The sequence below is a fragment of the Pyxicephalus adspersus genome, chromosome 2, assembly GCF_032062135.1.
Source record: "Pyxicephalus adspersus chromosome 2, UCB_Pads_2.0, whole genome shotgun sequence".
Lineage (NCBI taxonomy): Eukaryota > Metazoa > Chordata > Amphibia > Anura > Pyxicephalidae > Pyxicephalus > Pyxicephalus adspersus.
Window position 1 is genome coordinate 77,577,366 of NC_092859.1, and position 14,148 is coordinate 77,591,513.

Sequence of the window (14,148 nt, forward strand, 5' to 3'; positions counted from 1 at the left end):
TGATACCAATTTATTGCCACATTAATAGGCTTACTGCTAAAATGGAATCAGTGGACCAGTGCCCTGTTCCGAAACAGAAAGGGTACAGGAGCCAGCATCAAATCCTAAATCTTACAAATTCTGATAACTTTCTCTCATTGTTGTTTTGCTGTTCTGGACACCTCCTAACATTTGTGTAATAATTCAACAAGTAAATACATAAAATTCTCAATTAAATTCTGATGACCACTACTGCAGTGTGCATCATCTTTAGTAGTCACCTTTCAAGTACACTGAATGCACAAATGCTAATACTAAAGCTAGGTACACACTTCCAATAATTATCATTAGAAAACGAACATTTACGACCGATCAACGATTATGCACGATTATACTTGAACAATCGTATTGTGCACAATTCTGTACATGCTGTAACGATACAATCATTCAAATTTAATCCACTAATAATGTACGCACGCTAGTTACAATTGTTTAAACAATGCAGTGAGTGACATGTAAAGGAGAAAGTGTATTGCAGAAACATGCACAATCCCTGAACGACTGTACACACGATAGATAGTGAATGATTGTCGGCCAATCAGATCCGCTGTGCCGGTTGTTAATTTCCAATGACAATCCTCGTTCATCGGTGTCGTTTGTCACTTTTTTTAGAATGATTTTTGGCCAATCGCTCGTTCATCGGTTGTTCGTCTCCAACGATTAATATTGGACGTGTGTACGTAGCTTTAGGCACTGCCAAGACTCAATATGTCATTCCCCATTCAAGGCAAGTTAAGAACAGTAGAACTGTAGAGTAGCCAAAGGTTAATTCTGGGGGTAACATGAGCTGATTATCTAAGCCAAGGGGTTAGGCAGATACATAACCAATAACAATAAGGTGATGGAAAGAGGATGTTAGCAAGATCAGGTCAATCATGTGTTTAGCTTTTAAGGAGTCCAACAAGTGGTCACTGGTAATAGTCAACAGACTTTGGGATATTAGAGGAAGTCAATTATTAGGATTAGAAGACTGGGAACAGTCACAACCCTAAATATAGGAAATTAGGATCACACAAATGCACACCCTAGCTGTAGCAATCTGAACACTACACGGGGTCAACTAAATTATGGATCTGGTGTCCTTTTGGGAATATAGAACAATTACTTGATGTAACCTAAGCTATGCCATGGATGTGTACAGACCACCTGAAGAGGTAAGTTGGGCAAGCATATTCATGAATCAGGAGATGGGACAGGAATGCAGGGAAAATGAGACACTACAGCACAAAAAAATAAGCAGGCATCTTTAACAATTCATTGAATATAGTATGCATTCAGTCATGTGATCTTAAGAAAGAACTAAATCAAATATTGAAAACTCATGTGTATTGTCATGCTGATATCTAGAATTCTTAAAACAATAGCAAGGATGGCAAACAGCAAAGATGGATGGATATAATTATTTAAACAGACAGAGAATGTAATGCTAGTTACATTGGAAATTTAGGGGCAATATTGCTTCTAGGCTTACAATTTAGTCTTACTTATAGCCTTCATGGATCATTGATCATTTTTCTCACCGCAGACGGGTAACAATGATGTCAATGGCAAAATGAACATCATTGGGCTTTGCTGACATATTAGAAAATCTTCCAAAGCTGGTCATACCCATCCTAATAAAAGCTGTGTATGACCAGTTATGCAAGTTGTTAATATTTCTAGTTTCTATTGCCACCATCAGGCTATCTAGAGAAATAATGATACACACTGCTGGAAAAATCTGTGAAGCCCATGGTCAGTTAAAGATCCCACTACTTTGACTCACATTTTATTAACCTTTTATTGGGTTGAAATTTTTAATTGATGATATTATGACAAAATACAAAAGGCATACACAGTAAGGTTGCCCGTTAGGGCTGCTCCCCTTGGCAGGTGATGGGGGGGGGGGGACCTGGGGAGCGGAGTATAAGTATCTCCTATTAGTTTGCTGCAGGAAGAACACCATGTAGCAGTCCCCAGGCTCTCCCCACCAGGGTCCAGCGAAACACAGGGATTCAATGCAGGGACAGCCAAGATCAGGTACTGCGTAGGATTCTAGCGAGAGGCAAGGTCTGGACAGAATGAGGTCAGGGCAGACAAGCATAGTCGAGGTCAGGAATCCAAAAGGCTCAACGTTGTAGAGTATAGCTAAGAAAGTCTGAGCAAGTATAAATAGGACTAGCAGCCAATACCAGGACAGGACTGGAACCAGAAATTAGTCCGCTCATTGGCTGCACCACATACTGTGAAATCCCCTTAAGCTGTGCACAGCCTCAGAGTAAGTGCAAGGGATGCTAAGAAAGACCCTAGACAGATGATTTGTGGGCAGAGTGGTAACACTGCAGCAATATAAGTCTGACACACCCATACAATATTCTGTCTGTATATGGAAAATGTTTTTATTTCATTGTTTAAGCACTAAACTACAGTGGTTGGCTTTTGGTATGCCTTGCTAATGTTGTTTGCTGATTTCTTAGGTAAAGCAGGTGCCACGTAAAGACTACTCATTATATATAGTCACGTGGACGAGTTAGGTGGGTTAACAAACAAACTTGGGGGAATATGGCCAACAGTTTAGAGATTTTGCGAATGAATTTTTATAAAATTATTTTTTAGTTTGCATGGTAAAGCTTTTCTCCAGGCAATTATAAAAGAAGTAAAAAAATGAAACAGTACCTCATAAACATATATTTATCAATGTTAAAAGTCTTTAACCCCTTCATTATTAGGCTCCTATTTATTTATTCTGTATGAAGTTTTAATTCTTAGTTTCTGAACTTGGACAATCTTTAAAAAGAACTACTACTTTTCATATCTCGGAGCTGAGCCCTTTACCTAGTTTGCATATAAATATTGGCTAAGAGTCATGTATAAATAGACCAGTTATGACTTATTGATGAATAGTACAAACAGCATAATGTCCACTTACATAATTTGTATGGCCCCATTAGAACACCAATACAGAGTTGTGATTACAATGACAGATTAGCCCTGTAAGTAACCTACTTAACAAAGTGCAAAAAGATGTATCACTGTCATAGGCATTGCATGGTAATTATGTCTAGCCCCACTGGTGGTAATAAACAGATACAGTAAACACCTGTGAGTAGACATTTAGGTCAATCCACAGAACTCTGCCTGTGGTACAACCCGTGACATCAACCAATTAGGTATGACACTAAAATAATTGTAAATCAATATATAGATAGAGCAATATATTATTAGGCCTGCAGGACTTGATTTTGACCTAATGGCTGTTTTATTGTTAATATTAATGTAAAATATCAAAATGTTTGATATATTATGGCATGCTTGTCATTTCCCTAAAACAGGCTAACCTAACTTGTTTTTTGGTCTATTCCCACTGTGCTTTAAAATATATCCAAACCCAAGAAAAAAATGTAATATATTGCAGCTTACATGTCTTTAGATATGGTGGCTGCAGTGGTGAACTTTTTCAGACTTCACAACCTATATCTTTTGAGAAGCATTATTGTCACAATAGGAAAGGACAACAAATACCTACACCTCTACACCTACAATATAACTAAAAGGAAAGCAATACAAGGAGGTGTTCAAGTATATTGAGCTTATTGAATATATAAAAGAGACTAAGTAAGGAAAGATCATTTTTAGGGTTTAAATACTTTAAAAGTAGATGCAGGGGAATTGGCATAGTGGGGAATAGGACATTAATGCCAGCTTAACATAGCAAGAGACACTAACAGTCAGGACACATGTTTTAACAGTGCTATGCATTACCAATTAGGATTTACTAAGACTATTTAACTAATTCAAGGACCTATCTAGAGTAGCCATTTAATACATGTTTTAAAAGGAAGGCTATTGTAATACACAGTTTGCAGTGGATCTAAAGGAGATTGTGCAGTCAGATAAATATTATTATTATTATTATTATTATTATTATTAATAATATTAATAATAATAAACAGGATTTTTAAAGCACATATTATGCAGCGCTGTACATTAAATAAGGGTTGCAAATGACAGACAGATACAGAAGACAGTGTTACAGGAGGAGGAGAGGACCCAGCCCTGAAGAGCTTACAATCTAGGAGAATATGAAATATTTTAATTAACATTTTTTAAAACAAAACAATACATAGTTTGTAATACACGATGAAAGCTGCAGATGGCAGGTTTGTTTGTAAAAAAAAAAACATCATGTGATCACCCGAATTAGTTGTGTTGGTGATTATGATGGGAACGCCAATCCAACGCCCAACAATCCAACCTCTGTTAGTACTGGGCACAAGCCCGACAGCATTAATTTATAAGTAGGGGTTAAAGGGTTTCTGTTAAGAAAGTAAACACATATAAAAAAGACTCATATCCATGAAGAAAAACAGTTAATTTTCTAAACATGTACAGTAATAATTGAATCTTTTTTAAATTACTTACCGTGTAATGATAAAGTCCCCTATCCCACAGGGTTGCACTGTTCACAAATGTGAAGTAACATGGACGTCCCTTCTGCAAAAAAAAAAAAAAAAAAAAGATGATTAGAAAGATTTTTAGGGAAAATTAGTAGAGAATTCAAGAGTGTATATGCATTCTATTAAGTTAGCTGAAACCCCTAGATTCATTTATCAATAATCTTGGATGTACTCTTATGGCTAATTAGCTGGTGCCTAAAGCCCAAGTAAGCCCAGAATCCAAAATATCATATTAGTATACATTAAAAACATTACTTTTGCTTGCTGCTAAAATATTGGGGTCTATCAATTCCTCACTACCCGCTTCCTGTGAGTATAATTCTTGCATAGTTATGTGGATATATTTCCACTGTAATGCAAAAAATGCTGGAAAATGTAGTATGGCATCCCTTGTTCTTCCTGCGTTGGGTGTCACATGGCCAGATCTGATTGACCCTCCCACCAGATGAATTATAAATGAGAGGAAATAGCTGTAATACGGTTAGTACTCATCTGTTCTGCCCCTTCAGAACTGCCCTCCAGCAGCTGGCTCAATATGTAACTTGTAGATCTTTCTCGACTTTTGCCAAAAATGTATAGGCACACACCTAGGCTGTGGAATCTGGTTTACCTGGCGCAGTCTTTAAATCCTTACTTCTCTTTGCCATGACCTACCCCCTATCTAACCCCTGATCGATATTTAAACCAGAGTGGTCAGGGGACGAATCGTAGGTCATACATGAGTGTTGCTCGGTCAGAGGACATATCCATGGGGTCAGAGGCTAGAAAGTGGTCAGGAGATGGAGTTAGGGTTATACACAAGAATCATTCAGCCAAATAGAGTATCCAAGGGGTCAGAGCAAATGCACCCAACAGTTAACAGGAATAATGCTATTACAGGAAAAAAAACAATGGCTCAGTGGCAGATTGGCTAACACTGATTTAATAATCCATTAATTTAACAAAGCAGCATTAAAAAAAGAGTCTATGCAGAAACTTTTATCATATGCTTTGTAATAAAATATGTTGTATCCTAATACTGTAACCACAGATCTACACACACATATTGTGCAGAAAACCTACGTTAACAAATGCATATACTCTAAAGAAAGATGAAGCAAAGTAATTGAGTGAACATGGGCTCCATGCTGTGATGTACTGTGTAATAACATGTGTTGACCTAGATTTAGAGACCACCTCTAAAGAGAGAGTTCTGTCCATGGAACTGGGTATTTTTAGTGCAGGTAAGCTGAACCTTTTAGAAATAGCCTTGTGAAAAATGAAAAAAAATCATATTTGCTACATATATTTGAGTATGAGGATAGTCAGTCCAAGAGGGACCACTGTTACAAAAAAAGTATATAATTATATCTTTGCTTAAATGACTAAAATCAGTGTTCTGTGCTCAGTGTATTGTATTGGCTCTTCTGAACCCTACATTTCCACGTTAATATTGCTTGAATGGATCTCATTTGCAGAAAAAATAATAATGGTCTAGTAGAAGTTTATTCTATGGTTACAATATATGTGGGCAAATAACTTTTTAAAGTAAAACAAAAGCTTTAAATATGCATAGAAATAAAAAAAAGTACAGTGATCCTTGATATACTAAAATAGCGCTAACTTCCTTTCTTCTTTTTAGTTTCACAAGATTTCAATTTTCTGGATGAGCAAACATTTCAAACCAAGTCAACAGGCTCTAAATATGATGGTGTAAAATGAAATAATAAAAGAGGAATGTACGAAAGGAATTAGGATCTGAATGCACAAACGTAAACTTACTGCAACAGTCATTTATGTATTCTATTATATTTACATTAAAAAAGTACATTTAACTGAAGCCACAAAGGAGGCTGCATATTATATTTATTTATTTGTTTTTTTATATATAATATTTGCATATTATATTTATTTATTTTATTTTTATTATAGCTGAATCAAAGGTTATTGTAAGTGGCAAAGTATATGTCCATTGGGACATTTTTTTTTTTACTTTTTTAATTTTAATTTTTAGTACTTTATATTTGGCATAAATCCTGTTTTGACGTATGCATGAAATAAGCCTTTAGCAGGTAGCATATCTTCTCAGTGGAAAGTAGAACAGTAGGTACTTTAGGTTATCACATGGGACAAGCCATAATTATCTAATTTATCTAATTATCTAATTATCTAACCTAAAGCGGACGTTTTTGGGTGATGAGTTTCTGCCATAATCAGTAAATATGTACAACATACTTGCCAATAATGGCACATACTTACCTGTGTGAAGTCACCCTGTGAAGTCTAGGATCATCACTCCATCATAGGAAGGTGGCATCATCACTACCGGCTCCACGGCAGACTTCCAAAAGGTGATCNTTGCGGCCGATGGAATATATAACCCTTGCCCGTGCGCAGGAGTTACATTGTCCCAGGTGGCTGGATCTTTGTGCGGTGACAAGGCACACAGAGCCGAGCTCTAAACTACATAGAGCATACACCATACGGTTTAGAGCGTAAACAAAAAGCCACCAGGAGCCTGGAAGTTAGTTTTTTGACAAAAGAGACATCACATGTCTCTATTGTCAGTTAGTACCATCTCCTGGTGTGTTTTTTGTTTTGTTTTGAGTTTAGGTACACTTTAAATATTTGCATATGCATCCAAGGGAAAATAGTACAAGTGTATATGTAGGGATTTACACAAGTAAAGACTACTGGAAGTAGGAATAGGAGCCATGAAATCGGCTTATTAGATATTCAGGGGTAGAGGATAACAGTGGGAAATAGAAAGGAGCAAAGGTCACTGGGTAAACTTTTTTCTCACTTGGTTCTTTTGCTCCTTTTGCAAACTATGTTTCTTTGCTACTGTACCTAGCACAAAGCAAACTATGTGTGGTAGCTGAGATATTCAATAAAATACAGAAAAAATGTAGCCTGTTCGCCTTTAACACTGGGTTAATTTAATCGAGCATGAAGACTAAGGGTCGATCTACAATAGATAATGAAAAAAAATGATAAAAAGCTAGGGTACGTTGCCTACAAAGTTTGACCAGAATACAGGTGGGATCACTTCATTTTAAAAAGCTATTGTAACTGGCTAGAGAAAGCCTACTTCAAAGTCAGAAGGAGTTCAGATATTCATTGCAAGTAAGTCATTTACTTGATTTTCCAATGAATCCAGCATTAGCCTTTCATTAACAACTGTTTGCATTTAAGCCAAACAGTAGCTGAATAATGTAGGCTGATCAATGGAAACAAACTGAACAAGAGAATTTTGGACGCTTCTAAATGCAATTAACTTGTTTGGCAGTAATTACATATTGAAAGCTTAATCGAGTACTCCTGGAAATTCACAAGGGGCTCCATGCAGGTTAAAGGTGCACGGTTATATGAAAGACTAGACGCAATGACCTCTTTTCATAGAAAAGAAGAGGCAGTGCTAAGTGTGGTGTTAATGACAAATACAGCTCAGCTTGTCTGGGAATAAAATAAGACAGCCTGCATGCTAAGAAAATCCAAGAATGGTTTTAATGAATTGGAAAAACAATGATGTTTAGTCGGGGACGTTGTGGTTAACATATGAGTGCAGACAGGTGATGCTATACTGGGTTAATGCTCTTTGTTTCCTATACACTAACACAAGCTCTTTAGTGTATACCGATAAATGAATGAAGCCACCTACTGAATCAGGTGTATGAAGAAAGAGCTGTCCTTACTCCCAACATGGCTCTGCTGTTTCTATTTCCTCTAATGAGTTTGAAACTGGATACAGCAAGCTGAAAAGGTCAGGCTTCCAACTTACATCCCTGACTGCACTGCTTGTGAGATTAGAAACAAATTACTCAAGGACATGCATATCTGGGTTCTTATTTTTAATGTAAACAGAGAGATAGGATTCTACCATTAATTGAATTGGCCTCGCGTAATGCATATCATTCATGTGTGTGTTTTGTGCTTGTGTGAGATATAATCAGCTTCACTAAAACTACCTTGCTATATTTTATTATAAATAATGCTTAAGTAAACTTAATAAAGTAAGGAGACTTATAGTATGAATTCAAGGACAAATCTCTCATAGGTAATGATGAAAGGGAAGAGCCCCCCCATCTCAATAATCATTTACCCCTAAATCCACCATGGCTCATCCCCCTAACTTGGACAATGGAAATGTTATCGCAGTCAGGTAATTCTACCTAGTAACAACATCAATATGCTGATAAAATATTAATATCAATAAACTGTATTTATATAGCGCCAACATATTATGCAGTGCTGCACAATAAATAGGGGTTACAAATGTCAAAGAGATACAATGACACAGGAGGAAGCCTGTCTTCACTCCATCGCCGCCATTGCCATCTACATCCAGTCCTGTTCTAGGTTCCTGGATCTTTAACCATCATGATTGGCCGGGCCATATTGAATTATCTCCTGCACATACACACAGGACTCCATTCTTTCCTGGCAGCTGGGGGTATGCTGGGATACCAGGTATCTAACATGCATCCTACATGTATCCTATCCTGCAATCCTGTGCACTAAAGGAAAGATTCAGAGCAGGCAGGTTTTTTTTTTTTCTTCTTTATTTTTCTATTTTAATTACACTTTAAAGACACATAAAAATGTACTTGTATTGGTCTAAACACATTCATATTAAACAATATTTGAAGAAACCCAAGCAGACCCTAACACATACTGCCTATTCCAGAATGGTTATAAGAAATATAAACTTGTAGTATATAGGAAAAAAAAGTGTACTAATATAAAAGAAATATATTAATTGAGCTAAAATGTAGCAGAAATCTGTTTAGGTGCAGTAGTTCATTAATGTGTATGCATCATAGGTTAAGGCACCTACAGCAAAGAAAGAAGGCTATGTGACAAATCCTTAACTAACATATGTTAACTTCTGTGAACAAAAGTGATTGTTTTGTCTTCCTACAACCACCAAACACACAGCAATCAAAGTAAAATCCTGTCATTCAGCAAGTCTAAAAGTGAAATTCAATTGTATTTAATTGAGCCCTTAAAAGGAATTTGGACATTGAGGTTATCCAGGGTCAGATGTTTGCAATGACTTTCTGACTTCTAAAAAATGCCAGAGAAAAGGTAGCTAGTCTCCCTGCTGGTAAGACTGGCTGTCCCATTTGTGTCCCTCACCCAATTGTGTTTTAATTTAATAGCAATCAGCACAATATGGCTGTATTTGTGAGAACAAAGGAATGGGCAGAAGCTACATTTACAGCTCTCTATGGTGTTACAACTACAATAGAGCTGTGACTTTGATACTGAACAGTAGCCTGCAAATCTATTCTCAGACCATTGTTGCTAAAAGCAGAAAGATGCATGTTTACTTTTTAAACTAACCACACCTTCTGGCTCCCTATAAATACAACATTTGTATATAAGGCATACAAATCACTGCATTTTCAAGACATTAGACTGTTCATATATCAGTACAGTGACCATGAGTAATGGAAAGAAAATAAATTCATTCTTAGTGTTTGCTGAAAAAAATGGCTATATGGCCCACACATACAGATAGGAGCTTGCATTGATATATGTATAGTTTTATGTTTTCTAAACATGTCTTCTGACTTATTTAAACACCAATAAACATATATTATAAGTCAGTGCACATGGCAGTACTGACTAGGACAGTTTTCATATAGCATAGGGGGAAACCAAGGATTTGCAAACAGCACATGTGTAAAGGTATGTCAGCCCCCTACTGCTTTACAAAAACAAGAGAACCTTTGTTTGAAAAGGAAGCATCCTCTTGTAGTCTGTGACGCTATTCTATCCTAAGGTTATGTACACACGAGATACGAGCCGCAAGGAATCTGACGTGTACAGAGGCTGTCCAACGTCAATCATGGATCCATTCTGGCAGATCCATAAACGGTAGAAGTTGAAGATAGAAGATGTACGACCCCAATGAACGTGAAGGGGATAGAGTGCAGCGGGTTGCCGCTCATTCTCCCCCCTTGCCATAGAGCAGAACGGCGCTGTATGTACGGTACTAATTTATTCATCTTTCAGTCATTTGGTATTAGAAATGATTGTGAAAGATTGTTTCCAATCACAAAAATCTAACATGTGTATGCAGCCATAGTCACAATTTATGCACTAAATAACATATAATAAAAGGTCAAATCTATATCCAGGAGCCCAACTCAAGGTTAACATGTTTTTAACTAATATTCAACGGCAGCTTATAGCAAACATTTTGATGTGCCGTTGAGTGGAGTTGCACTAAGGTTCTTCCACTAGAGAACAAAAAGCAACCATATGAGAGGAAGTAGTATGTCACTTCCAGGAATGCTGCCACAACTCTGCCATAGAGGGAAAACAAATGCAACTTTGTGCAAATGCATGCACAGTGTACATCTCAACTCATATAGGTAAATGGGAGCCTTTGGGAGCGTGGTTCACCATGCGGGCACAACGCTGTGGTTTACTGCAAATGTAAACGGGGCATATATCTGTGGTTAGTCTGCAGGGCCTTCTGCAGGGAGGAGGAAGCCTTTTTTAAGTCTCTTCTCCAGTGATCAGACTGCTACAATGTAACATTGTTGCAACTTGTGAAAACACAAAATCAGGAGTTTTATAGTGTCATTGGTGAGCCATCAACTGGCTCAGTTAAATACATAATGATTCTGGATAATGTCTGAACAAAGATGGAAGTTTCTTTTCTGGAGTGATATGCAAATATGGAGAAGTACTGTGATCTCTGTAATACCTGTAAAAGTAACCCTTACCAAATACTAATCATGCATGTACTTATCTAGCATCCAATTTACAATGTAAAGGCTAACATAAACAATATTTTTAAAAAGACATGCTGCTAGACATTTTCATATAACAGAAAAACAGGTAAGTCCATATAACATGTAGCCAAATCCAGGAGCTCTTGGGTCACACTGGATCTCATTTTGGTTAAACACTGGGTACGTTATTACACCTTATGACGCTTGTGATACTATAGTATTGTAGGCCAACTTTTCTAATCACACACTTAATACCTGGTAATGTATGGCTTTGGATATTCACAATAAAAGCCTAAAGCTTCTGGATTCAGTTGCAGGCGATGGTCACAGACAAGAGGGAGTCATTCATCATATGCTTTGTCCCTAATGGCACCCTGGGAGACCAAGTTCACTTTATCACAGCATATTGTGCTTTCCTTTAGCTTGTCCCTCAAAGTTGAGCATCACATCTGGATTTGTTGCCAGGGTGACAATAAGATTATCTTGTCTCCTTGTCACAAATCATGTGTCTGCTACACTGCAAAAGCTCTGTGTGCCGTCCAAACATCTCAATACAAAAGCACGTCTTTCATGTTTTACCAGGCAGTAAGAATAGAAGAGCAAGAAAATACACCTACATCAGGTACTATTTATTGCATATATCTTTCTGCACTACCAGGTGATAAAGACAATCCCATACCCAGTATATATAAGCACAAAGTAGGCATCTTCAGAGGCTGATACAAGGCAATTTACTGCACTATTAGGAAATGATTAAAGGAATATCCCACTCCAAACTGAAATTTAGCTAGCCATGTAATACTTTTGATTGTTAAGAAGAAAATGCTAAATTGATCCAAAATTGATTCTATTTACAATAACTTTATGATCATAGGATATGTATTGAAATTCAAACCACTATGATTGATAGTCTGATTGATTTATTAGTACAATTGATCATAATTCAGATCAAATAATATAAAAGTGAATACTACGTTGAATACTTATAGACAATCAGAAAGGTGATACATGATAATTGTAATAAGAAATACAATATTTAGAGAAAATTGCATAGTGTGTGCACTGTTCAAAAAAGTGTCAAGTGTCTTGCCTCTTTCTAACATCTGATAGCAGCTTAAAAAATAAAACACCGTAAATATCTAAAACATACAATGGAAATTATAGACCATATGTCCCATGTTTACAAGTTGTAGCTTTGATTTACACTCTGTACCATATCTTCAAACATTGAAAGAATTACAATCTGACATATGGTCGTGTCCTATGTATTAGACAGTGATAATGTCAGAATACACAACCTTACACACAAACCACAGATAAAACACAGTTTTCATAGGTCTATGTAAATATCAAGGTAAAACAAGGAAGTTTCTTTCAAAAGCCCAGTGCACAAAAAAGATATTGTGAAAAGGTTCAGCAATCCATAACTAATTTTAGGTTACTGCAGTTATATCAAGTAAGTTCCAACATGTTTCTGCACTTCTACAACGAATACATTTTTATAGATCATCGTTTGATTGACTTACCTTATGTATACTTTGTGTCCTAAAAGGTGTCAGTGTCATATAGTTTGGAAACCTGTTGTGGATTGTGAAGACCGATCTTTGGCACGCGTTTTGTTTCCTACCCAATAGGACATTACCAGATTTAGGATTTGGATGATACATCTCAATGTTCGGCCTACATGTGTTATTCCATCTAAAATGTCTTATAACATTACCTTCTAGTTGAGGCTTCTTATCTCAACTGCTTCCAAGGCAACCTGCGATGAGTACAAATGTAAAATATTTCATGACACACAGCAAGTCCGTCATGCATCAAGACCTTGGTTTTAGGTCATTGGCTCAGAAATAAAAGTTTCTATACACAGATTCTCAGGCCCATAGAACACTTGCAAAGTTGAAAGACAAATTCTGTAAATGATAAACTAAAGGAGTAAAACTGTTACAAGCGAAATTAAAACAAAAAAAGAATGTAAATTGCAACACATTTAGATTTAGATACAATTTTATTTACTGTCAGTTTATTCAGTAGTACAATTGAAAAGCATTGAATCACAAGTGTAACATTTATTGAATTACACACATTCATCAAGTAAGTAAAATAATACTATAGTAATAATAATAATAATAATAATAGAAATAATTGAATGGCATTTAGGTAGCTAAAGCACAATTGAAGTGTGCTAAAATTTTAGAAAAACAATTCTATTTTTATTTCTATTTTATTTCTATTCTATTTTTGTTGCATCTTAGGAATGGGAGCATGTCCACACCTGTTCCAGCAAAAGTTGCACATCGATGTTTAGATTTTCTGATTGAACTAGGCTTTGTGTTCAGCTTTGGGTCTGTGACAAATTTGACTCAAACATTGGTCACTTGAAAACCAAAAAAGTAAAAGTTTGCTGATATTTGGATGCTATAACTGTGTTATTCCCAAAGAAGCCTGGGGACTATGACAAAATCAGCTGGCAAGATTCACTCAGCCTTGAAACTGTATTGAAATCATACCTTTTAATAGGTTTGGGACCTTCTTGGATAGGAATTGGGACAGAAAATGTGTGTGCCCCTCTTCTGTCCATAAGTGTTTCTCTGGAACCTAGTTAGTCAAATAGGGAAAGAGGCAAAAGGCATGTGGCCTCCTTCCCTTTTGGGAGAAACAAACACATGCCTGTCCCCAACGATGGTAAGGGCCATTGTTATGGAAGAGGACCTCACTATTGACACAATATTTTTGTATTTGGGTCTATGATCACTACTTTTTCATGTTTCTTTTTCAAATTTTTTTTCCCCAGAAGTAAACTTGCCTTAAGATCACATCATCCAGTGATGTAAAACCATGCCAAATAAAATGACAGCTGACCATCAATACAAGCATACTGACTCTAGCCAGCTAACATTACAGATCCCCAAACAGGAATTTGAATCAAAACTGGCCAGTGCTAC

The 14,148-nt window shown here is 36.6% G+C and overlaps 1 protein-coding gene across 2 annotated transcripts in view; it reads right to left on the bottom strand.

Moving 5' to 3' along the window:
* Positions 1 to 12,896, bottom strand: part of LOC140323789 (uncharacterized) — a 135,704-nt gene extending 122,808 nt beyond the window's left edge. For both annotated transcript variants that reach the window (XR_011919442.1, XM_072401148.1), the window contains exons 1-2: positions 12,730 to 12,896; positions 4,441 to 4,512 (exon numbers count right to left, since the gene is read on the bottom strand). Coding sequence is in view for 1 of the 2 variants with exons in the window: in XM_072401148.1 (XP_072257249.1) it covers positions 4,441 to 4,512; positions 12,730 to 12,870 (213 nt within the window). In the remaining variant the exon portion in view is untranslated. The remainder of the gene's footprint in view (positions 1 to 4,440; positions 4,513 to 12,729) is intronic.
* Between the last annotated feature and the right edge of the window lie 1,252 nt (positions 12,897 to 14,148).